Source organism: Macrobrachium rosenbergii, chromosome 24 (genome assembly GCF_040412425.1).
Source record: "Macrobrachium rosenbergii isolate ZJJX-2024 chromosome 24, ASM4041242v1, whole genome shotgun sequence".
Classification (NCBI taxonomy): Eukaryota; Metazoa; Arthropoda; class Malacostraca; order Decapoda; family Palaemonidae; genus Macrobrachium; species Macrobrachium rosenbergii.
Window position 1 is genome coordinate 14,458,561 of NC_089764.1, and position 23,535 is coordinate 14,482,095.

The 23,535-nt window shown below is 39.7% G+C and overlaps 1 protein-coding gene across 2 annotated transcripts in view; it reads left to right on the plus strand.

Annotated features, from left to right (window-relative positions):
- Nucleotides 1-598: 598 nt before the first annotated feature.
- Nucleotides 599-23,535, plus strand: part of Npl4 (nuclear protein localization 4) — a 109,012-nt gene continuing 86,075 nt past the window's right edge. The window contains exons 1-2 of one of the 2 annotated variants that reach the window (XM_067126220.1): nt 599-750; nt 11,398-11,653. In XM_067126220.1, coding sequence (XP_066982321.1) covers nt 748-750; nt 11,398-11,653 — 259 coding nt within the window. In that variant the 5' untranslated portion in view covers nt 599-747. Of the gene's footprint in view, nt 1,123-11,397; nt 11,654-23,535 lie in introns of both variants that reach the window. The other variant, XM_067126221.1, reaches the window with a different exon arrangement.

The window sequence follows — 23,535 nt, forward strand, 5'->3', positions numbered from 1 at the left end:
CTTGTGGAAGTTTACTGCAAATGAGATTTCTTCCTTGATTGAACATGCAATTTAACGATAATTGTAACAGTGGGTATAGTCTTGTCTTTCACTTCTGTACGGAGAAGTATATACTATATATATATATATATATATATATATATATATATATATATATATATATATATATATATATATATATATATATATATATATATATATATATATATATATATATACAGTATATGTGTGTGTGTTCTGTATGTGCGTGTGAATAAGTATATGAAATGTGTGCAGCGGCATATGAGCTTGGAGTTTTAATTAGGTAATTCAGTTTATTTAATAACGCAGTATGACAACAACGTTGATGGCTTGAGTGTATTTTCAGGATATGACTTGCTAATACAGACATAAATGTTTCAGCCCACTGCAAGATGCTCGTAATGTCTCTCTAATAAGTGTGCGAACTTTAGCCTTTTCTTTTCCATTAGACAGTAAATTAAATTAAAATTATAAAAATAAGTTGTTAAATGCCTTTTGAGGTAGAATGAAGAGTAAATCTCATATCTAAATATAAAAATGCCATCGAAAACTCTATAGAACTACCTCTGTCCTTCTTTTGGCGAGTGTTTATTTTTGTTCGTGTTGGTGTTGATGTGATTTTGTTTCCCGTGATATTGTTGTTGCAGAGTTGTTCGTGTTATGCATAGCCTCAGTTCTCCAACAAAACACAAGAGTCCTACGGATGGTTGATGAGACGGTTTCACCATGGTGGGTCTTTTAAGGTTGAAGTTATTCATATTTGTCACAACCCGACTGAAGCTATGTGGCGCGTAATGTGTGATGAGAGGAAATGGTGACCTCTTCGGTCACTTCACACTTTCGGAATGCCGGCTAATTTCCGAACGGAGCCTAGTCCTATCCGGAGTGTAGGCCTACAGCAGGCTAACTAGAATTTTAGGCGACTGGAGATATGCAAGTGTGGTATTCAGATGTTAAGTTTCGGCAGAGTAACCCGACAGGGCCAGGCATTTCACTCTTAGCCTAAACTAGCGGTTGGTAGGTTAGCGTAGTCTAGGGTGGCCAAAACTAGGTGTTGGAATCGTGTTGCTTCAGTAGGCTTTGTAATATTTGGAAGCCCAGGTAGGTTAGTAGGCCTAGTAGATAGAGGGGTAGAATGCAGGGGAGGGAGACAGGTAGGCGCTGGGCATTTGAACCAACTACCACATATGGGTAGCCTAGGCCTAGGGTATGACCTACGCTAACCAAAACAACCTTTCCTATAGTGTCGTGCCCAGGCCTTACCAGAACTTGCCTGACATAGGGTTCCATGCCAGAAATGCCTGGGGCTTTGGGGCACCTGGACCCCCCCAAGTAACACTGAATATCAGAAATAGATTGATAGGTCTCAATTTCCATTTGGACCCATGGGCTGGCACTGGCTACGACCTAACCAAAATAACCTTGACCTAACATTTCTTGGTAGAACTATAGGGTAGATCCGCGTCGCCGACAGCACTATAACTTCACTTTTTCTACAGTTTTTTGGTTGCTAATTATGAATTTACCTTTCATTTTTGGCGCTCAAGTGTAATTAACCCCCGAAGTCCATCCAACAAGGGGTTTCCGTACGCGATCTTCACAAGACAGAGCACGGCTACGTCTGTTTCGAACGGTTCATATCCCGCCTGGCAAGCGCAATAACTTGTTAATGTATGGGTATCCAACCCCCCCCCTGGGCCAGTACTAAACACGGCGAAGGGACATTCCGTTTGGCCGACAACAAACAGATGCACCGCCAGTATCAGAACCCCAAAAATTGTAGAAAAAACCAGTTGAAAAGGTAAAAACAGGCGCGGAGCTAATATATAGAATTACCCACCACTTAGAGTGTCTTGCCCTGACTTAAGCAGAGCTTACCTTTCTACCCTGAATGAAGGTGCCATGCCCTGACCTGGAGGGGGTTAGGGCACTTTTGCCCCCCCTCCCCTCCCATAGACTGGACTAGGCTACCCTTTTGTGGAAGTAGGTTCAAATCCTTGAGTTTTGTCATGATATTTTATCAAAAGCAACAAATGAACTATTTTCAAGATTGACAAAAATTGACCAGGTAAGTTACTTTAAAGGTGGTTCAAAGCTCATAGAGTAACTTTTATTCTGAGGAGGTTTTCACCTGAAGGCATAATTACCAACACCTACCCCTTTCCCTACTCTGCCTACTACCATTTTGTTGAAAGTAATTTTTTTTTTATTTTTTGCCGTTATTGTTTGTGCATCTATAAACTTAGGTTTATAGAAGCTCATTTATAAGCTTAGGCATATCTGACGAGGTAAAATTAAAAATAAGTAAATTTCACTGACATGATTGGTAAGAAATGCCAAAATCACAAGATAGCATCCAGAAACGTAAATGGTTCTTGTGTGTAATCAGTAATAATTCCCGAAAATGTAAAGAATGATAATGGGACTGGGCAGTAACAGATATTGTTCTTAACTTTGTTTAGCGTAATATAACCTGGAACATGGCTCATTACCTACCCCCTGCACATCTCCATCTTCATTTAAGAGTTGCTTGTAAAGTATAAAATAGAAGTTCAGGAATGCATACTACCCTTATCCCAGGGTGGCATGCCCTCCCCAGCTGGGATTCCTTATCCCCCCCCCCACCTAACTAACCTAGACCTAGCTTGCTGCATATCACATGTGAAATACATAGATGTATTCTTACCTGACCAAATGAAAATTGCCAGGAGAGTGGTGGCCCCCATATCTTGGAAACCCCTTACCATTGCATACACTTACTATGTTGCTTATCTCAAGATCGGGAAATAGAAGGTTGTGGTTCACTAATAGAAAAAGGGTGTACAACACCCTCCTCCTACTTCACAGTATTTCCTGTGCGCTTTTTCATATAAAAGTTCCATTAGATGCATTAAGGGATATGATGTGCACAATACATCGCCTTTTTGGGAACTTCAGCAGAACAATTAAAGTTCCACTTATCCACTTCAGGTCTACAGATGCCTGCTGGAGTATCAGTTGTTCTGCAGAGATTAGCCTACTCGATGCGTGTAGAAATTCATTGTGTTACTTCGTGATCATGGTTATTGTTATGCTAACCTTATCATGGGTGCCCCTACCTCGTGATGTTGTGTTGCTCCTCCATTGCTTAATCACTTATTTTTCTACATTTTGTCTATTGAAAATCCTTTTCCACAACAGTGTGTTGCAGTTCTGAGCATCTCTGTGACACTATATGTTACAGTTGATACGAAATACTATATACTTTTACCACAGCATCCACTCAACAGCTTTCCTGGCTATACTACTCCATATTTTTTGTTTCCTGTTATCCAGAGGTTTTTTCCCTTTTTGCTGATATTGATTGTGGTTTTTTTTTTTTTCATACAACTTCATCTTTGTCATGGTTTGTGTATGACAGCTTAAGCTTAGGCTGGCCTGATGTAAAACACACACTGCTTAGGGTTTTATTAGTACAGAACACAGGAATTACTCATCATTGCTTAATTTTTACTGTTTTCTGTGAAAAAAAATATGCTTGCGGAATAGACAGCCAGCAGTAATAGTAAACTGCCATTTCTGAGGAATAATGGTAGGAGAAAAAAAGGAAATTTATTTGTGCACTGCATGGGTTAATAGTAATGATTGCTGCTTCCAATTCTCCTGTAAACACATTGTAAGCTGCACATAATGGTTCCCAGGAACCACCCTTTCAGAAGTTGCTTTGTAGCTTCCTTTATTAGTTACTTTAATAAACGATGATTCCATGCTGTTCCTTGATGGAGACCTCCGTATATTTCAGATTTTCATAATATACTGTACTTGGTATGTGTCAGGTTTATGTCAGCTAGGTTCCTCTGCACCCCAGAAGGAAGGAAATTATGAGATAGGAGCAAGTTTAGAGGTCCTTTGAATTGCATAGCATAGCCAGCGATGATGCTTGCCATAAGGAATTTTTCTGTTGCCCTGTACTTTTTTAGTATAGCTAATTGCTGTCTTTGGTACTCTGTCAGATGCCTTTTAACAGTTATCAGTTTTTACTGTGTATCTCAGTAATGTAATCTTTTACTATATACTTTCACTGTATTGTGTGTAGCATATTAATTTGTAACATTCTTCTCTTACCTCCATCATTTCCTTTCTTCTTGCCTTTTGTTTTCATGTATCCTTGTCAGTTCATCAGTGACTTTTACTGCATTGATTATTATTTTTGATGGTTGTAGAGCTTTTCTGCTCCTCTTCTACCCCAGGGTTCATCTGTTATGTCAGAATCTCCCTATTCAGTTATTTTCTTTGCCTAGCCCATTCTAGCTATTCTTTCTTTTCATCTTGTTCTTCTTTTCACATACATTACAAATACTGTCAATTATTTAGTCTTGAAGTATGCTGTTGCCTGTGTAAAACAGACCATGGAGTGGGAGAATGATGTGAGGTTAGCCATTTAATAAATCCATAGTTTTGGTGAAGTTCAACTTCATAACCAATCCCATAGACTACATCACTTCCACCCATTTCAGAAATCTAATGAGACAAGTCTACAGTAGAGCATATTGAGTATTTTCATAGTTTAGGCAGTGAATATTTACCTAAAAAATTGGGATTGTTTCCTCAGTATCTTGACATCATTAGGTTGTAACTGGCCTAGTCTAAAGAATACAGCCATTGGCTATGAGCTCTTCTAACCATTACTGAGACTTGTCACAGACATGAAGAATCTACCACAAGCTCCAGTGGTTCACAATAGTGTCATATGAGATGTACGTTTTCTGTGTTTCTTGTCAGTTAATGTAGGGAAGGGATGTGGAGGGGAGGGGAGGGGGGACCAGGAAATAAGAGGATGGGGATTTTGCCAAGATAGCCTTAGAAAGAAGAAAAAACTATAATTAAGGTATTGTATCACAGTGGATGCATTGAATGATAACTGAATGGGGAGGTTTGGAATCAAGTTTAACTTTTGATATATATCTTTTGTCTCATTATCTGGAATTTCTAGGATTCTTATGTCAAGATACTGTTTGAACACAATCTTGACAAAATCAACTGTTCAACCTCACCAGCTATTTTACTTTGGCATGGAATATGCAGGACTTTCTGTTCATAAATCAAAGAAAAATTATATATATACGTGTATATATATATATATATATATACACTGTATATATATATATACATATAATGAGGAATGTTAGCCTGGAAAGCTTGTAATTGTCTGAATAAATAACTCAGATAGATACCATCCAGTTTCAGTGAGGTCCTGTTAGTAATTGTATTAATGCATAGAACAATTGTGTAATATATACAGATATATATATATATATATATTTATTTGTATTTATGTATATATATATATATATATATATATATATATATATATATATATATATATATATATATATATATATATATATATATATATATATTTCTAAAATAAATTCAAATTTTAAACATCTGACTTACCTGGTAGTTATATATATAGCTTAAGCCCTGACGTCACGGCAGAATTTCAAAACTCGCGCAATCGCCGATGGGTAGTCAGGTGTACCACCTGTGCGCCCTCTACCCAGGTACCTGTAACCATTCCAACTATTCCTCAGATCTTCCCTGCCGCCGTACCGGTTGCATCGTTAGGAATTTCACTCGTTTGGCCCGTGTTTTCGCAGTGTTTTTGGTGAAGTACACTTTGGCTTTGGCTTTTGCTTCTTTTGATCTCTCTTTACGATTTTCCTTTTTCCAAGATGTCTGACTCTACTTCGAGTGTGAGAATGTGTGTGAGGGGATGTAAAACCCGGCTTGCTAAAGCCGCGTTAGATCCCCACTCAATTTGTGTGAATTGCAGAGGTAAGAGTTGTGAGTTGAAGGACAGATGTGATGAATGTTTGGGTTTATCAGAGAAAGAGTGGATGGATTACTATCGCTATGTTTCTAAGCTTGAAAGGGATAAGATCAGAAGAGCCGGGAGTAGTAGGTTTCACTCTTCGAGAGATAGTCAGGGAGTTGACAATTCTCCTCTTGTTAATAATGCTATTATTCCTTCCCCAGTAGTGGTAGTTCCAGATCCCCCCACTGATACTGATAATGAGCCAACTATGAAGGATATGATGACGGCCATTCAAGCCCTTGGACAAAGGGTAGAATCCCTCGCAAGAGACAGAGAGGATTTATGGTCGAATGTGAGAGATCTTAAAAACTCAAGTGTTAGTGAGAAAAATAAAAGTGCAAGTCTTGTGGAGGGTGCGATTGCTCGGTCCTGTCATGCTCCTAGTCCGAGACCTCTTCCAAGCTCACCAACCCCTGTGAGAAGGAATGTCGACAGACGAAGGGAGGCGAGAGGCTATAGCTACCGAGCAGTCGTCCCCTCGAGCGTACCTGTTGACGCTTCCCAGGACGCCCGCCCTCGCCATAGGCAAGGCAAGGTTAAAGTGTTTTCGTCCTCGTCGGAAGACGCAGTTCCCAGACGGGCTGGCATCGTACGTCCGAGTCAAGACCCCTCAAGAGGAAACTTTCTTCTGTGGAGCGGCGTCGGGAAGTGACGCTTCCTACTCCAGGATGTATCCATTGGAGCAGTCCAGAGCGTTCCCCTCTTAGCTCTGACGATAGCTCTCCGGTGAAAAGCAGACGTATATTGTCGCACGGGCGGCTGTCTGCTTCCGCTGAAGAGGAAATGAGATCGGAAGCGTCCCCGGAACGTCATTTCCAACATCACAACGTAGAGAAAAAATTAGTAGCTGATATTGCGGCTCCCCCTGTCGAACCTCAACAGCAGGAAGCTCCGCAAATCAGTTTAATTCAAGATATGCAACAGAAACTCTCTTCCCTGATACAAGTCTTGCAGCCTGCAGAAAAGACAGATACAGTTTTTCGTCCACCGATCGCTGTACGTCACCCTGAGGAAGCTTTTGACCGATGTCGCACAGGCAGCCAGTTCTCAAGTGACTTCAGGGTTCGGCGGGACAGCGAACGTAGGAAGAATGTTTGTCCAGCTCAAGAGGTTCCGATCGTTGTACGTCAGCCTGAGGAAGTTTTTGACCGATGTCGCACAGGCGGCCAGTTCTCAAGTGACCTCAAACTTTGGCGGGACAGCGAACGTCAGAAGTCTGGACGCCAGGACGCCTGAGCTGCTGGACGCCAGGACGTAATTCATCAAGACTTTGGACGCCAAGACGCCAGGCGTCAAGAAGTTGGACGCCAGGACGTCAGGCGTCATGAGGTTGGACGCCAAGACGTTAAGCTTCAAGAAGATGGATGCCAAGACGCCAGGCGTAAAGAGATTGGACGCCAGGACGCCGAGCGTCAGGATGATACTTTGAAAGACGTCGCTACTTCGGTCTTCTCACAATCGGAAGAAGAGAATGATGATGTCCCTCAGTCTCCTGTGGATCCGATTGAAGAGATTTCCAACGAAGACAATCTTAAAGGCCATCACCTTTCATCGGACCTGAAAAGACTTATGAAGTTATTTTCGGAAGTTTTTCCAGAGAACTTTATCCCGGCTGCTCCTCGTTCCCCGCCTTCAGAATTTACTCTTGGGAAGGTGTCTAAAAGGGCAGCATTTACGAAGATGGTTTCGTCCCGCTCGTCCAAGAGAGCGCTGAAAATTATGAATGAGTGGATGCTTTTGAAGAAGGAACAAGGAAAGACAGCCTTTGCTTTTCCTCCAGCCAAACTAGCTTCAAGGTCTAGCATTTGGTATCAAACTGGAGAAGAATCGTTCGGCCTCGGAATACCTGCCTCTTCCCAGGGAGACTTCTTGAGTTTTGTTGACTCTTCTCGTCGAGTGGCCATGGGGAAAACGAAGTTTTGTTGATCAACATCAGAGTTGGACCACCTCCTCAAAGGAATTTTTAGGGCCTTTGAGGTATTTAATTTTCTGGACTGGACCCTGGGAGTTTTAGGAAAGAAGATGGAATTATTCAACACGACTGACACTGAAGAACTCGTATATCTGATGTCGTGTATGGATAAAGGGCTCAGAGATGGTGCCAACGAATTAGCTGCGCTTTTCTCAGCCGGAATCCTGAAGAAAAGGGCCCGTCTTTGTTCTTTCCTGGCTAATGGGGTCACGTCCAGTCAAAAATCAGAACTGATTTATGCCCCTTTTTCCGCTCACCTCTTCCCTCAAGATTTAGTAAAAGAGGTCTCTTCATCCTTGGCCTAGAAAGCCACGCAAGATTTGATATCTAAGACAGCAAGAAAAGTCCTACCAGCGACTTTCATCGCTAAAAAAAAAGAGTAAGGCTGAGGCTCCTGTGTCTCAGGTGTCTCAGCCCTTTCGTGGTCAGCCCTCTGGTAGAGGTACCTCTAGGGCGGGTAGAAGAACGACAACGAGAAGAGGCGCTAGACGGAAGAAGCAGGACCTGACGATCTTCTCCTGCAGGCAGCGGTAGGTGCCAGGCTGTCCAACTTCTGGCAGGTGTGGGAGAAAAGAGGAGCGGACCTTTGGTCCATTCAACTGCTCAAGGAGGGGTACAAAATCCCTTTCCTAAAGATCTGTCACCCAGATACAGAGACGAATCCAAGGCACAGGTGAGTCAACAGCAAGTGTCTTATGTTATTGAAGAAGAACGCAGTAGAGAGAGTACGAAATCTAGATTCACCAGGGTTTTACAACTGACTTTTCCTGGTTCCCAAGAGCTCGGAGGGGTGGAGACCAGTACTGGACGTGAGTGCCCTCAACATCTGTGTACAAAAGACGAAGTTCACCATGGAGACAACGAAATCAGTGTTAGCAGCAGTCAGACAACACGACTGGATGGTCTCCTTGGATCTTCAGGATGCATACTTTCACATCCCTATCCACCCGGGCTCCAAGAAATACCTGAGGTTCGTCTTCAAGGAAGAGGTGTTCCAGTTTCGGGCTCTTTGCTTCGGCCTAAGCACTGCGCCCCAAATATTCACGGGACTGATGTCAAATGTAGCGGGAATGCTGCACACGAGAGGCATTAGGGCCTCTCTGTATTTGGATGACTGGCTCCTCAGAGCTCCTTCCTTCAATCGCTCTCTGGAGGATCTTCAAACGACAATCTGTTTATCAGAGGAACTAGGACTTCTGGTAAACAGACAGAAGTCGCAAGAGATCCTGTACCTGGGATGAGGATTCAGTGTCCGTCACCATCAAGGATGGAACAGGCCTTGGTAAAACTACAGGACTTTCTAAGGAAACAGACGTGCTCAGCAAGGGAATGGATGAGTCTGCTGGGGACCCTTTCCTCGCTAGAACAGTTTGTTTCCTTAGGAAGACTAAACCTTGGCCCACTTCAATTCCACCTCAATCGGTATTGGAGCAGAGAAGAGGGGTTAGAGACAGAGTGTATCCCCATTTCAGAGATGATGAAACAATGCCTTCAGTGGTGGAACGACCCCGTCAAGCTTCAGGAAGGCCTTTCATTAAAACAGAGGAACCCAGACCTAGTGTTGTTCTCCGACGCGTCGGACTTGGGGTGGGGAGCAACACTGGGAAAGATGGAGGTATCGGGATCCTGGACCAGAGGGCAAGAGAAGCTCCACATAAATCAAAAGGAGCTGACTGCAATCTTTTTAGCCCTCAAAGAGTTCGAGCACTCAGTTCAGGACAAAGTCGTGCAGGTCAACTCCGACAACACGACGGCGTTGGCCTACATCAACAAGCAAGGCGGAACCCACTCCAGGTCGTTGTACGAGACATCAAGGAAACTCCTTCTCTGGGCGAAAGAGAAGAATGTGATTTTATTGACACGATTCATTCAAGGGGAAAGGAATGTGAGAGCAGACAGTCTGAGCAGGAAAGGTCAAGTCCTGGCAACAGAATGGACTCTTCATCAAGACGTCTGCAAAGATTTGTGGTGGATTTGGGGACGTCCATGCATAGACCTCTTTGCCACAGCACAAACGAGGAGTTAGAGTCCTGTGTCCGGTAAGAGCTCTGAGATCTTACCTGCAAAGGACGAAAGATTTACGAGGCAAGTCAGAGGCGCTTTGGTGTTCAGTTCAGAAGCCCTCTCTGCCAATGTCAAAAAATGCGTTATCCATTTTCATAAGACAGTTGATAAGGGAAGCTCATTCAGAATGTAGTGAGGCGGACCTCAAGCTTCTAAAGGTTAAAACCCATGAGGTCAGGGCAGTTGCAACCTATGTAGCCTTTAGACAGAATAGGTCCCTACAAAGTATCATGGACTCTACCTTCTGGAAAAGCAAGTCAGTGTTTGCCTCACACTACTTGAAGCAAGTACAGACGCTTTATGACGACTGCTATACGCTGGGACCATTTATAGCAGCTAACTCAGTAGTGGGAGAAGGGACTACCCCTGCAATCCCATAAAACAATACCCTTTTTTCTTGCCTTGGAATGGTTGAAATTTTATGGTTGTTTGTGGAGATTGGACGCAGTCTTCCACAATCACTGATTTTAGTCAGGTGGTCATTTTGTTCCTTGGTGGTGCCCGGAACAAGGGTATTATAGGTTGTCTGTCACATAGAGGTTGGTACATCGGTTGGCAGCTCCTAGAGGTCTTCAGTCCCCTGGGTGGATCGCTGGACCTCTTAAGGAAAGCAGACATAATTAGGGGAAGTTCATTGAAGTCAGCTTCCTTAATCCAGGTAAGGACCTTAAGTTGGTTTATTAACCCTTAAGCAAATTCCAATGATGTTGGCTGTCTCTGACCCTCCACCAAAGGTGTCAATCAGCTATATATATAACTACCAGGTAAGTCAGATGTTTAAAAATTATATTTTCATAATAAAATAAATTTTTGAACATACCTGGTAGTTATATATAATTAAATTCCCACCCTCCTCCCCTCTAGAGACTAGGGGCATGGAAGATCTGAGGAATAGTTGGAATGGTTACAAGTACCTGGGTAGAGGGCTCACAGGTGGTACACCTGACTACCCATCGGCGATTGCCGCAAGTTTTGAAATTCTGCCGTGACGTCAGGGCTTAAGCTATATATATATAACTACCAGGTAAGTATGTTCAAAAATTTATTTTATTATGAAAATATCATTTCAACTTTTTTCATGGCAAGTAGACTGATGAAATATATTCATGATTGGTTTAAAAGAACTTACCTAAGTATTTTTACTGGATGAACAACATCCCCATTGTGGTTTTAAAGATGGCAAGCTTGTACAAAACACCTGGGTATGTACCCACAAAGAGATACAAATGAGGACTAACATGTACTTTATTGTAGCTGAGATTAAAACACACCATAAGTTACAAGCAGTGGGTTTTGTGGTTTGATTCTGAACTGAAAGCCCTTAAAAAAATACACTAAATACTTTTTATAAAAGATAATTTGTTAGAATTAATTTGCCATTTGCTGTGAAGAAATTTTTTGCTTCTATAGTACATTTTTAATCTCCATAATGTTATATTAATATATTACTGTATTATTGAGTGATTTTCTCCTGTGTCTACAGATCATACGAATCCAGTCTCCCGAGGGTACGAAGCGTGTGGAGTTGAAGCCAACAGACTCCACCAAGCTTCTGTATGAGAAGGTGCAACAAGCATTTGGTCTCCCAGGCTTCAACTTTGCCCTTTATGGGACCCGAGACAAAAAAAATGAGATTATATCATCCCCAAGGAAGACACTTAAGGGATATAAATTAAATCATGGGGACATGCTGTTTCTACATGGTGTTGATGGACCTTTACGTCATGAAGATGATAGAGGTAACCTTTTTAATATTTTGGATGGGATTTGATAGTTAAGCACTATTTAGGTGAAATTTGTTAATACTGTAGTATCATTATTTAATTTTTCTAGTCTAATGATTTAAATTTTTGGTTGCTGGCATTGTAGGTTATGCACTTGTAATCATTCATAATGGAAGGGTTCTTCGGATTAAACTTTTATGCATTGTAATTTTTGATAGGTTGTAGAAAGCATAATTTTTAAAATTCCTAATATGAGTAGATCTCATCATTAAAGGAAAAACTGGGCCATGCCTTAAACTAGATGAGTATGAAATCACTAAAGCTGTCATGTTTGGTCTATCACGTATAGTAATTTCTAGGGAAATAGAGAGAACATTGGAGTGTGTTCCTATGAGGATACTAATCTTCAGCAGTTATGTAGATATACATTCAGAAAAGGCTGTTTCAGACATTGAAGCTTAATAACATGGTAGTTAACTGCCAGTAGGTAGGTGATTGGAGTTGGAAGGTAGTATTGCCCATTCACCTGGTCATTAGCCTCCACTTTTCTTTCTGAGGTCATCAGGTCAAGTTGTTGCTGATGTGATCACAGAACTTATGTTGTTAAGAAGCATTTATTATGTTCATTATGTTTTTTTTTTTTTTTTTATTAAAGTCTCCAGGTTCACCTTATTTTAATATTTATATTACGGTTCATATAGAATACTAACCTCTGTTTATACAGCAGGACTTTGGGTTGGTATACTACAGAAACAATGTGTTTATTGCTTTCTTTGTGTGCAGGTGATTTTAAGTGAACTTTTCCAAGAGAGCCTTTTGGGTTACTGTCCTTCCTGCTCATTCCTTCCTTTTTGATCTTCAGACTACTGAGGAAAAGGGTGCATGTTGAGAGTATTCTCCTCAGGGTTATCTCTCAGGATCTCTTGTAACCAATGCATTCTCTGGTAGAAGAACTGCTAGATCTTATCCTTGGAGTTTAAATGATTTTGATGGGGAGCTGAAAGTTACATATATTCTACCTTTGTTTTTTTTTTTTGTTCGGTCTCCCAAGGGATTGACACTTTCAGCTCTCCCGTGATACTGCCCTGTGCTTGGGAGGTGCTTCAAAATTAGGGGATTTGCTGCTCTGCCCATTTGACATCTAGGACAGTGATTGTTTGTCCAGACACACAAACTTCTCCATCCTAATCACTGATATAGTTTTAGGAAAGGTCAATGCTCATTTCTCTGTTATTTTTTCTTTTTATTTGTATTTCCCATGACCAGTCTTTTCTATGTTTTTCTCCAAGAATCCCTTCTGGAGAGAGAGTGACAGTGTTAGGATGAGTTCACACTACTTTACTCTTTCTTGCACTTCTTCCATCAAGAGGCACTTTCACAATTGCATTCTTGATTCTTAGAGAAGTAGAAAGTTCTGGATAGAAGACTTAACAGGATTTTGCTAGTCTCAGCAAGCCTGTAAACTCTCTCTCTCTCTCTCTCTCTCTCTCTCTCTCTCTCTCTCTCTCTCTCTCTCTCTCTCTCTCTCTCTCTCTCTCTCTCTCTGTGTGTGTGTGTGTGTGGTCTAGTCTAGTCCCTCCCAAACTTGTTGCTCTTACTGAAGAGTAACATATGTATTGGGTTATTTCTCTGCTTGAACTGCTAAGACACAATCAGCAAGGCTTCACTGGGAATCAAGATGTCTTTTACCATAGGATGTTACTTGATTCCTGCCTTCCAAGCCTTGACTCAGAAGGGAGAAAGAAAAGGCAAGCTGAGAACAGGGTAAAACAGAATTCTTCCTCTGAGTACACTCCCATAGACCAGTGGCCTTTTGTGTCCAGCTTTAATTCCTCCTTTTGAAGAGTAAGCTAAAAATACAAAACCATCATGTCTCCTTTTCTCTTCTCAGTTTTGTTTACAATTGGTTCAGGATGGGTCAGCACTGGTTGATCCCTTAGATACTACAATACAGAGCCCAGAAAGGTGCATGATCCATACTCCTCTGGAGGCTTTTGATACTGAGCTCCTCAGCTCTTGCTTCTGGGGTAATCTAAGTTTTTCAGGAGGTGAGTGTACAGTAGAAGCACAACACAGCCATGACCTTTTGCCATTTACTTGCAACCAGTTCTTATTTCCACATTAATCTTCGTTGAGGAAGTGCTCACATGCTTAACCCTCCCATTTCACTGATAGTGTTGTTCTCCTCTGCTGTCTGAGGAAGTTTGGCAGTGTGGATCATTTTTACCGAAGGAAAAGTGGGTTTGATAGTCCTGTGAGTGGGCAGTATATCCTGACCCCTCACCTAAGTGAGAACTACTAACAGATGATGGTGGATTGATTACTGGCCCTAGGGGAAAAGGCTGAACTGCTTCACTGAGCTTATGAAGTTAAGCAATCAACTGAGGATGTCCATCTCCCTGATCCCTGTCATCCTGAACCTATTCTTACAAAATTTGCATTTCTCTCTAGGGATGTTAAGAAAACTGTATAATCTTGACAGCTGGGGCAGAGAAGATTCTGATGCTTTCTTCCTTTTATTTTTTTTTTAAAGTTTCTAGTGTGTTGTCTCCCAAGATTAGTAGATTCTATAGATTTTTATGTTGACGAAATGTATCTGCAGATGAGTGCAAGCTTAGTAATACAGTGCCTGTTCCAAAGAATTGCATATCTGCAGACTGCAATAACTACAGGCCAATTTCTGTTCTCCCTGTGCTCTCCAGAGTTGCTGAAAAATGTATTTTTAAGCCACTGTATAAGTATGTGTAATCTAAAGTATTGTTAACTGATAGTCAGTATGCTTATAGGGAGCAGCCAGGTACCTGTGATACTCTTTAGACTTGATATGCCATTTACAAGAGAACCTTGATAAGGGTTTTGAGTGCAGAGTAATTCAAATAGGTTTTAGTGCTGCTTTCAATTTAGTAAATCTCAAGGTTCTTAATTATAAACTACAGAATCTTGGAGTAGGTGGATTTCCTTACAGGTAGGTAGCAGTGAGTTGCTATTGGTGGTTACTTAAGTGAACCAAGACCTTTTGTGTCTGGAGTTCCACAGGGTAGTGTTCTTAGTCCACTGTTATTTTCAGTGTACACAAGTGATATGGTTGTTGACCTGGAAAACAAGATTGTTCAGTATACTGATGATGCAACACTTGTGGGTGTAGTGAAGTCTCCACTTCACAGTGGGACGAAATAGCTATTTTTGGGACAAAAATAATTCATCACTTAATTTTAGTTGTTTTATTCAGGAAATAGTTATTATTTTGTTGAATTGACATCTGAATTACCTCCACCAAGGTGGTTATGTTTGCCTTTATATATAAATCTGTCTGTCTTTCCGTCTGCCTGTATGTCTATTAACGGTATTATCCGTAAAGTTATGGGTGGATTTCAATGAAATTTTTAAGAGTGGTTGAAAATGGACAGAGAAGTATTTTATAATATTATTTCTCTTATATGGTCCCCCTTTTGGTGGGTGAGGGGTAGGGGGTGGGGAATCAGCCCCTGCCCTCCATTAAAGTTAACCATTTTAACCAAATTCGATATCTTGGATATAACAGTGAAGTAGGATCAAATATGATTTTTAGGGTAGTCATTGCACCTTATCAAGATCTAGGGGACAGAAAAGGCTCACAAGCTTTTTTTTTTTTTTTTTTTTTTTACAAAATTAACTTTTTCAAATTATTTCCTTAACATATTGGTGGAGGTATGCATTATGGGTACTTTATAGTATTTTAAGTGTTCCTTTTTTCTACAGTTATGTGTAAAACAGCTGGAAATTATACGTAATCTTATCTGACAGAAAATTTGTTTCAACTTTAAACAATCACTTCAAACAACTGGAAATTAAACTAAGCATATATAGGCTTATACTTACAATTTTACTGTACTTACAGAATGAATGTTAAGCATAATAACTAATTAGCTATGATCATAGTCATCATCACCTGAATCATCATTGTCAAGTTTTAAAAGCACTGAAGCATCATGAGGAAGACTTCTTATCTTCCTCTTTGTTCTGTTCCTCAAGGAACCTATGTAAGGATCAGAAGAACACAATAGTCTTATCATTATATCTTTACTGGTCTCTGTTCTTGATGATTTATGGCTGAATCCGTATTGGTATCTTCTAAATTCTTTATTTCAAGCTTCTTGGGCCTCCTCTGAAAGTAATCCAATAGTTATGTTGAATTGCTGAACAATGTCAGTTCTGTGTATTGCTGATTGCTGTAATCCAATAGTTATGTTGAATTGCTGAGTAACGTCAGCTCTGTGTATTGCTCTGCTGTTTGTAGTGAATATTTCTTAAATTTGTTTTGATTAATTTCCTTCCAAGAAGGTTGGACAGCAAGGATTGTATGAAGTTGCTCAATTAGAGTTACATTTATACCTGTAATTCTGGGGACTCCTCTGCATTTTGAAAAAAAATTCTGGGCACTTACCATCATTTGAGGTTTCAGAGCCCCCTGGCTTAGGCATATCAACAAGACCAACTTTAATTTTCAGTTGCCTTTGAATTGTTGTCTTCTGATTCTGCACAAGGTTTATCTCTTCCTGGGTCCTTACTTGCCACCACTTCTTGACAGGAATTCAATAAGCTGTATGTAGAGGCATTCCATACATGTGATCCATGCATGTATGGTTGAAAGGCCATGCTTGAGGTTCTCTTCAGAGATCTTTCTTTTCATAACCTGATTGATGTCATTCATACATTTGGGACTTGCTCCAAAAATGTTACAGCACTGAAATAGTGAAGTTAAATTAGATAAAGGGGTTGAAACTTTGCCATCAATCATAGTAACAAATACTTCATGGGATACATTACATTCTTTATCAACCACTGTAGGTTTGAGGCATTTCTTAGCAGAATCAATAAAATATCAATATTTTCCCTTATAAACGAAAGTCTTAAAGACCTACAATAAAAAGTGGAAGATGGAGCAGGATTTTCCCAAATTAATATTTTAGAATTTCTTTGAGGACAAGTTATCTCTAATTTTAAAGGAACAATGCACGTCATAAAAATGCCAACTTCAATAGACAAAGCTCTTTCATTTGATGAAGTCTTTTGCTTGTAAATTTGTTGACCTGTCAAACCATCAAATCCTGTTTGATATCAAAATACCCTTTGTAAATGCAGGAGTATTGCTTGGCTCATTGTATACAAATCTCAAAATTTTGTTAGTTTTGTGATCTAAAAATCTTGCAAGTTCAGCTCAGCAGAGACGTCTGTAATTTTCCAATTTTCTGGGCAAGGACAGCATTACTTTTTGGGCTCTCTAACTAGGTAATAGGGTGGATACGATTCACATTTCCTCTTTATTGCTCCTTTTCTTATCCTGTGATGTGTATTTTTTTTTTTTTGTTAGAGAACAATCCATCATTAGGGTTAATGCTTCATCTGGAGAAATAGTTTTTTGGTGGTGCTGCTAAATTTTTCAGCTTTTTTTGATGTATCGCTGTGTCCTCCTCTTTTTTAATACACTGGAAGTTGCAAAATACTGTCTATCTGGTGATTTGTCATTAATTACGCTGTCTTCCCTCTCTTATTTTTATCAGAAGCTGCTTCAAAAGAAACAGCTGTAGGTCAGCCTCTTGATGTTGAAGCCCTTGATTCCATGTGGTCATCTTTAATGGATGTGAAATGCATGGACAGCCAGTCACTTTATTTTTTTTTAAAGTCTTACTTTAATTAACACGCAGCCATTTTTAGCGCAGCTTCTTAAGATAATTTACAAACATTTCACTATCGTTAGTAGATTTGTCACTGAATTTTTCCACTGAAAGTGTTTTTGCATTATTGTCACGAAAACTTGTAAGAGTTTTGTTTTTAATTGTTTCATGCATTAACTCCAAAACATTTTCTTCTGTACAGTATAGACATTATTATTTATCTATATTTAAGTCTTTATAGATAGATATCTGAAATAAAAACATGAAATAATTAGGAAATCGTAATTTTTGAAGATAACATTTCATTTATGGAACTGACAAATTCACTTGAAAAATATTTCATATTGTGGCAGGAGGCTACTGGCAGCTAAATTTTTCATCAGCTTGTTGTAAATTGTATAGAGAAGGTCACTATAAAGAACATTTGCCCTGCTCTGGCCAGCAAAATTTTCTGCTCCTTATGAAATTTAGGGAAAAACCTTTTAATTTGACAAATCAACTGTATCATAAAAATCGTTTGCAACAAAGTAACAAAAATCTTCAAAATAGAAAATAGAACCATACAGGCAGTCCCCGGTTATCAGCGGGGTTTCGTTCTGGGGGTGTGATGATAACCGAAAATCGCCACTAACTGAAAATCGGCGATTTCCGGCGCTTTTTCGGCGATTTTTGGGCTTATTGGCGCTGAAAAGTGCCGATTTTTGGTTATCGGTGCCTCTGTTAGGTATGTATTGGCGCCAATACCTAATTATTGGTGCCGATAAGTGGAAATCGCCAAAATTGCCGATTTTCGTCGCTAGACAAGCCCCATAAAACCGGATCGCCATTAACTGATCCTGCCGTTAACCAGGGACTGCCTGTATTTGTAATCTGAGGCACTTATAGCACTAAATGAAATAAGAGAAGAAGAAAAGTAACCAGTATGGTATGCTGGAGAGAACTGAGAACTTGTGTGATATTTTTTGCCCCATACAGTACTACTATACATGTCGAAACAAGATGATCAATACCTTCAGCAAGTTGTAGCATGTTTCCATTTGTTGTGCATTGTCTAAAAAGTATGAAAATTGGTTATTCTGACATTCTATTTTTAGTAAATGCCATCAAATTCATCAAATTGAAAAGCTGATTTTTCTATTTTTGTCCATCTCTGTTCCACTGTGCACTTTTGAGAAATGAAGTTGCCCTCAGCCTCATTTGGGACATGAACTGGATCAGTGAGTGGTGTAGACAGTGGGGCATGATGCTGAACTCCAGTAAAATGAAAACACTATTGATTAGCAGATCTTTTACAGATTTTCCATCCCATCCTCCCCTTCAGGTGGATGGAACTTTGCTGAATGAGTCTGAGGTTTTAATTATTCTAGGTGTAACTTTTGACTCACATCTTACTTTTGAGAAACATCTAATGAAAGTTTCAGCAAATGCCAGATAAAATTTAGTATGTATTGTTTGTAAGGCCTCTCGTTTATAACAGAGATAAAATCAGTGCAACATAGGTTATTTGTGCTTCCTTTACTAGAATACTGTTCTGTGTGGATGTCAGCTTCTGTCAGAGATTTTTCTCTTAGATAGAGTGGTTTGTGGTAGTAGATTTCTGTTTCCTAATAGTAGCAGGTTTGACATGGACCATCAACGAATGGTCTCTTGTTTGTCACTTTTTCATAAGTAGTATTTTAAAAGAGATCTTTCACATTCACAGTTGATAAATAATCCCCTTTTCCTGCTGAGAGCAACCAGATTTGCTGAACAGCAGCACCAATATGCAGTAAACGTGCTCCGCTGTTGAACTTATCAGTTCCAGAGGTCCTTTATTCCTTACACTGTTGGACTGACAGCCTCCCAGTTGGAAGTGCAATTGAAGATGTGATGCATTACTACCCTAATACAATTCAGCTTGTATTTTAATATTTTCCTAACATTTTTTATTTATTTTTGTGCTTTTCAAATAACTGATCTCTCTCTATATTTCCCACTATCTTCTGTTATTTCTTTCAAATGAAAACACCATATTCTTTGGAAGCTTGAATTTCAAGTTAGTGGCTCCTGTGGGCTTGTTCCATATGAGTAAGTTTCAGGTTCTCAATAATAATAATAATAATTAATAATAACAATTAATAAAGGCAAAGTGACAAGTACTGGAGGGGTAAAGCTACCAGACAGGAATAGTATCAAACACATAGATGAGACAGGATACAAATACCTCGGAATAGAAGGAGAGGATATAAAACAACAAGAGATGAAGGACATGATCAGGAAAGAATATATACAGAGACTTAAGGTGGTACTCTAGTCAAAATGCAATGCCAGAAACGACGAAAGCCATAAACACATGGGCAGTACCGGTAATCAGATACAACGCAGGAGTAGTGGAGTGGACGCAGGTTGAACTCAACAGAATAGACCAGAAAACTAGGAAGCACATGACAATACACAAAGCATTATACCCAAGAGCAAATACAGACAGACTATACATAACATGAAAGGAGGGGGGGGAGAGGGCTACTAAGCTTAGAGGACTACGTCAACATCGAGAGCAGAGCACTGGGGCAATATCTGAAAACCAGTGAAGACGAGCGGCTAAGGAGTGCATGGGAAGAAGGACTGATAAAAGCAGATGAAGACCCATAAATATACAGAGACAGGAGCATGAAAAGCAGAACAAAGGTATGGCGCAACAAACCAATGCACAGACAGTACATGAAACAGACTAAAGAACTGGCTAGTAATGAAACATGGCAATGGCTACAGAGGGGAGAACTCAAGAGGGAAACAGAAGGAATGCTAACAGCAGCACAAGATCTGGCCCTAAGAACCAGATATGTTCAAAGAACAGTAGATGGAAATAACATCTCACCCATATGCTGGAAGTGCAATATGAAAGGTGAGACCATAAAACACATAGCAAGCAAATGTCCAGCGCTTGCACAGAACCAGTACAAAAAGAGGCATGATTCAGTAGCAAAAGCCCTTCACTGGAGCCTGTGCAAGAAACACCAACCTGAGGGAGTGATATGAAACAATCAGGCAAAGATACTCTGGGACTATGGTATCAGAACAGATAGGGTGATCCGTGCCAATGGACCAGACGTGATGTTGATTGACAAAATCAAGAAGAAAGTATCACTCATTGATGTGGCAATACCATGGGACACCAGAGTAGATGAGAAAGAGAAAAAATTATACGGATCAAGACATGAAAATAGAATTAAGGATATGGCATATGCCAGTGGAAATTGTACCCATAATAATAAGAACACTAGGCATGATCCCAAGGTCCCTGAGAAGGAATGTGGAAAAACTAGATGCCGAAGTAGCTCCAGGACTCGTGCAGAAGAGTTTGTACCAGAAACAGTGCACATAGTGAGAAAAGTGATGGACTCCTAAGGAGGCAGGATGCAACCTGGAACCCACTCTTTAAAAACCACCCGGTCACATAGGATGACTGTGATAGACCAAAAAAAATAATAATAATAATAACAACAACAACAACAACAACAATCATGTTAATGATCTTCATTGGCTAACCCTACTTTTGCTGAAGGCATATCCTTATAAGACTTCAGGCTTGTATATTTAAGGAAAATGTAAAATATCTTGTAGTAGCAATATGCATAATGAGTTCATCAGAAATGTTCTCATTATCTGTTGGATCGTAACAGAACTTGCCTTGATTTTAAATGTTTTGTTTTGACACATTTCATATCTGAAATCTAAAAGGGCTAATTGTAGAGTTGCTGTTCAATTTTAAAAATTTTTGTCTTGATTTTGAGAAATTTCGATTGGCTTGTGAGGGCTTGTGTTGACTTATTTCCTTAAAATCTTTGTTTGTGTAAAGTGTAAGAAAAATGCAGACCAAACACCTACAATGTTATATCTACTTATTCTAGGTTTCTTGAGTAGATGCTGAAATAATGATTTTTATGACAAAATCAATTTTTTAGGTACTTACCCTCTATCATTAGCTTTATCCTTAGCTACTTGGCACGGGTTCAATAAGTGTTAAAATTGAAACAGTCGTTAACAAAAGCTTCCAGTAATTACTCCCCCACCCTTTGTAGGGTGGGGGCTCAGACAACGGTTGTTATGGTTGTTCATTCTACTCTTAATCTCTTAAGAGGGGAGGAGGGAGGGATTTTTTATCTCTTAAGAGGGGAGGAGGGAGGGATTTTTTATCTCTTAAGAGGGGAGGAGGGAGGGATTTTTTAATGATCGAGGTTAAGTACCTAAAAAAAAATTTTCATGTGTAACTTATCAAGTAATTATATTGCTTATATAGTTTCACTCCCCTGGCAGCTTAATTTTGAAATTCATGGTAGCGCTAGTGTTGGTGTAGGTGACTAGTCCCCACCCACTTTCTGGGTAAGAGAGGAACGACTTAAGCAGCGAGATTCAGTTGTTTTTCTCCTGGCTTCGACAATGGTTCAGCTGTGAGCAGTCAGCTTAAATTTTGGCTTTCTTTGCTTTTCCTTTTGAGATTCTTCAGTGGGTGAAGTACTGGTAGCCTACAGCTTTTGTATTTATCTTAGGTTCTCTTAATGAGCCTGTTAATTTTCAATTTAGGATGCTTTTTCTTCAATTTGACTTAGATTATAACTCGATTGTTGACTTCTAAGACTTAGTATGTCTGACTCTAGTGCTACTAGCCTACACTATTGCAGCAAAGGCTGCAATACTAGACTCACTAAAGAGAAACATGACTCACTCTATGTGCATAGAATGTAGGGGACAAGAGTGTTCAGGTGATCAAACCTGTGACAAATGTTCAGAGTGGGATGCTAAAAAATGGAAGATTTTGGGGTCTCATTTAGCAAAATTAGACAGAGATAGGAAACCTAAGGCGGCCACTAGAGCCGAAAAACAGGTAGTAGATAGCAAGACCATATTAAGTTCTGCTGATGATGATATTCCTGCTTTACCTTTGCCTGCTCCCTCTGTGTCACCTGTTCCCAATTCTCAGACTATTCAACCTACTCCTTTACCCAGTTCTCTCGCTTCCGAACCCGACCCCCTTGCCAGCCTCAAATACTGTGAATACTGTGACCCAGTTGGGTGCTTCAGTGCATGTCCTTATGGACAAAGTGGAAAAAGTGCTAGTGTTAGTGAAGTGTCAGTGGAGGTGACAGCTGCTCGTCCCACCGACACTCCTAGGCAAAGGTCACTGGCATAGTCCTACACCTGGGAGCAGTCATACCGGAGGCCCAAAGAAGGTCGGTGGGGTGAGCAGTTGTCACCTCAGTTGGACCTGTTGGAACTTCCCAGGTTGTGGCAAAGGATAGCAGTTGGAAAGGCATCCAAATAAATAAATAAATGTAAATAAATAAAGTGGAGTAAAATGCCATGTACGAACTCAAAACACATTTAGTTCCCCTTTGCTCCAGAAGGAGATCGATAGGGATAGAACCTTTACTTACTTGTTCATAGCAGAAAGGGAACACGTGGATTTTGTGTCAAACCTATCTAAAAATTGATTTCGGGAAAACACCCCCATTCGTGGGTTTTTTCATTGAGAATATTCATTAATTAGTATATTTTGATGTTACTTTCATTGCTAAATACATTTTTTATAAAATAATGATTTACTAATTTTCAGTTATTAAGATTAATAAGATTAAATAATAATAATAATGATAAAATAATAATACTGTAAGATTAAATAATATGTAATATTAGATGACATATGTAATGTTTCTCTCTTTCTCCCTTCCTATTTCAGTTCTCTCTCTCTCTCTCTCTCTCTCTCTCTCTCTCTCTCTCTCTCTCTCTCTCTCTCTCTCTCTCTCTCTCTTACTGAGGTGAGAGAATATATGTTTTGTATGATAAATAAATGATTTACCTAATAATAAGTAATAATTTTCAAATAGTAATATAATAATAATAATAATATACTCTAATTACAACATTTATGCATTTCTATAGCAAGTAAATGAAAAAATTTAAACAACAAATTTCACCCCCAATCTTTTTTCATGAGTTTCAGAGATATGGGGGAGGGTGAACCTGTCAAATATGTCAAGTAACCTGACAACAAGGGTTGGGTGGTCAGCGTTGCCAACCACTACAAAGGATAGTATAATGAAAAATCTCTCTCTCTCTCCAAAGGGTAGAATGTGAGAAATAAATAGCTAGATAAGTAGATACTTGGTTTATAGTGTTTTAAGAATGTAAAGGTACATCTTTGGAAGACAAAAAAAAACAAACATAAATTTTCTTGTTGTCAGATGCTTAAAGAGAAATGGATTA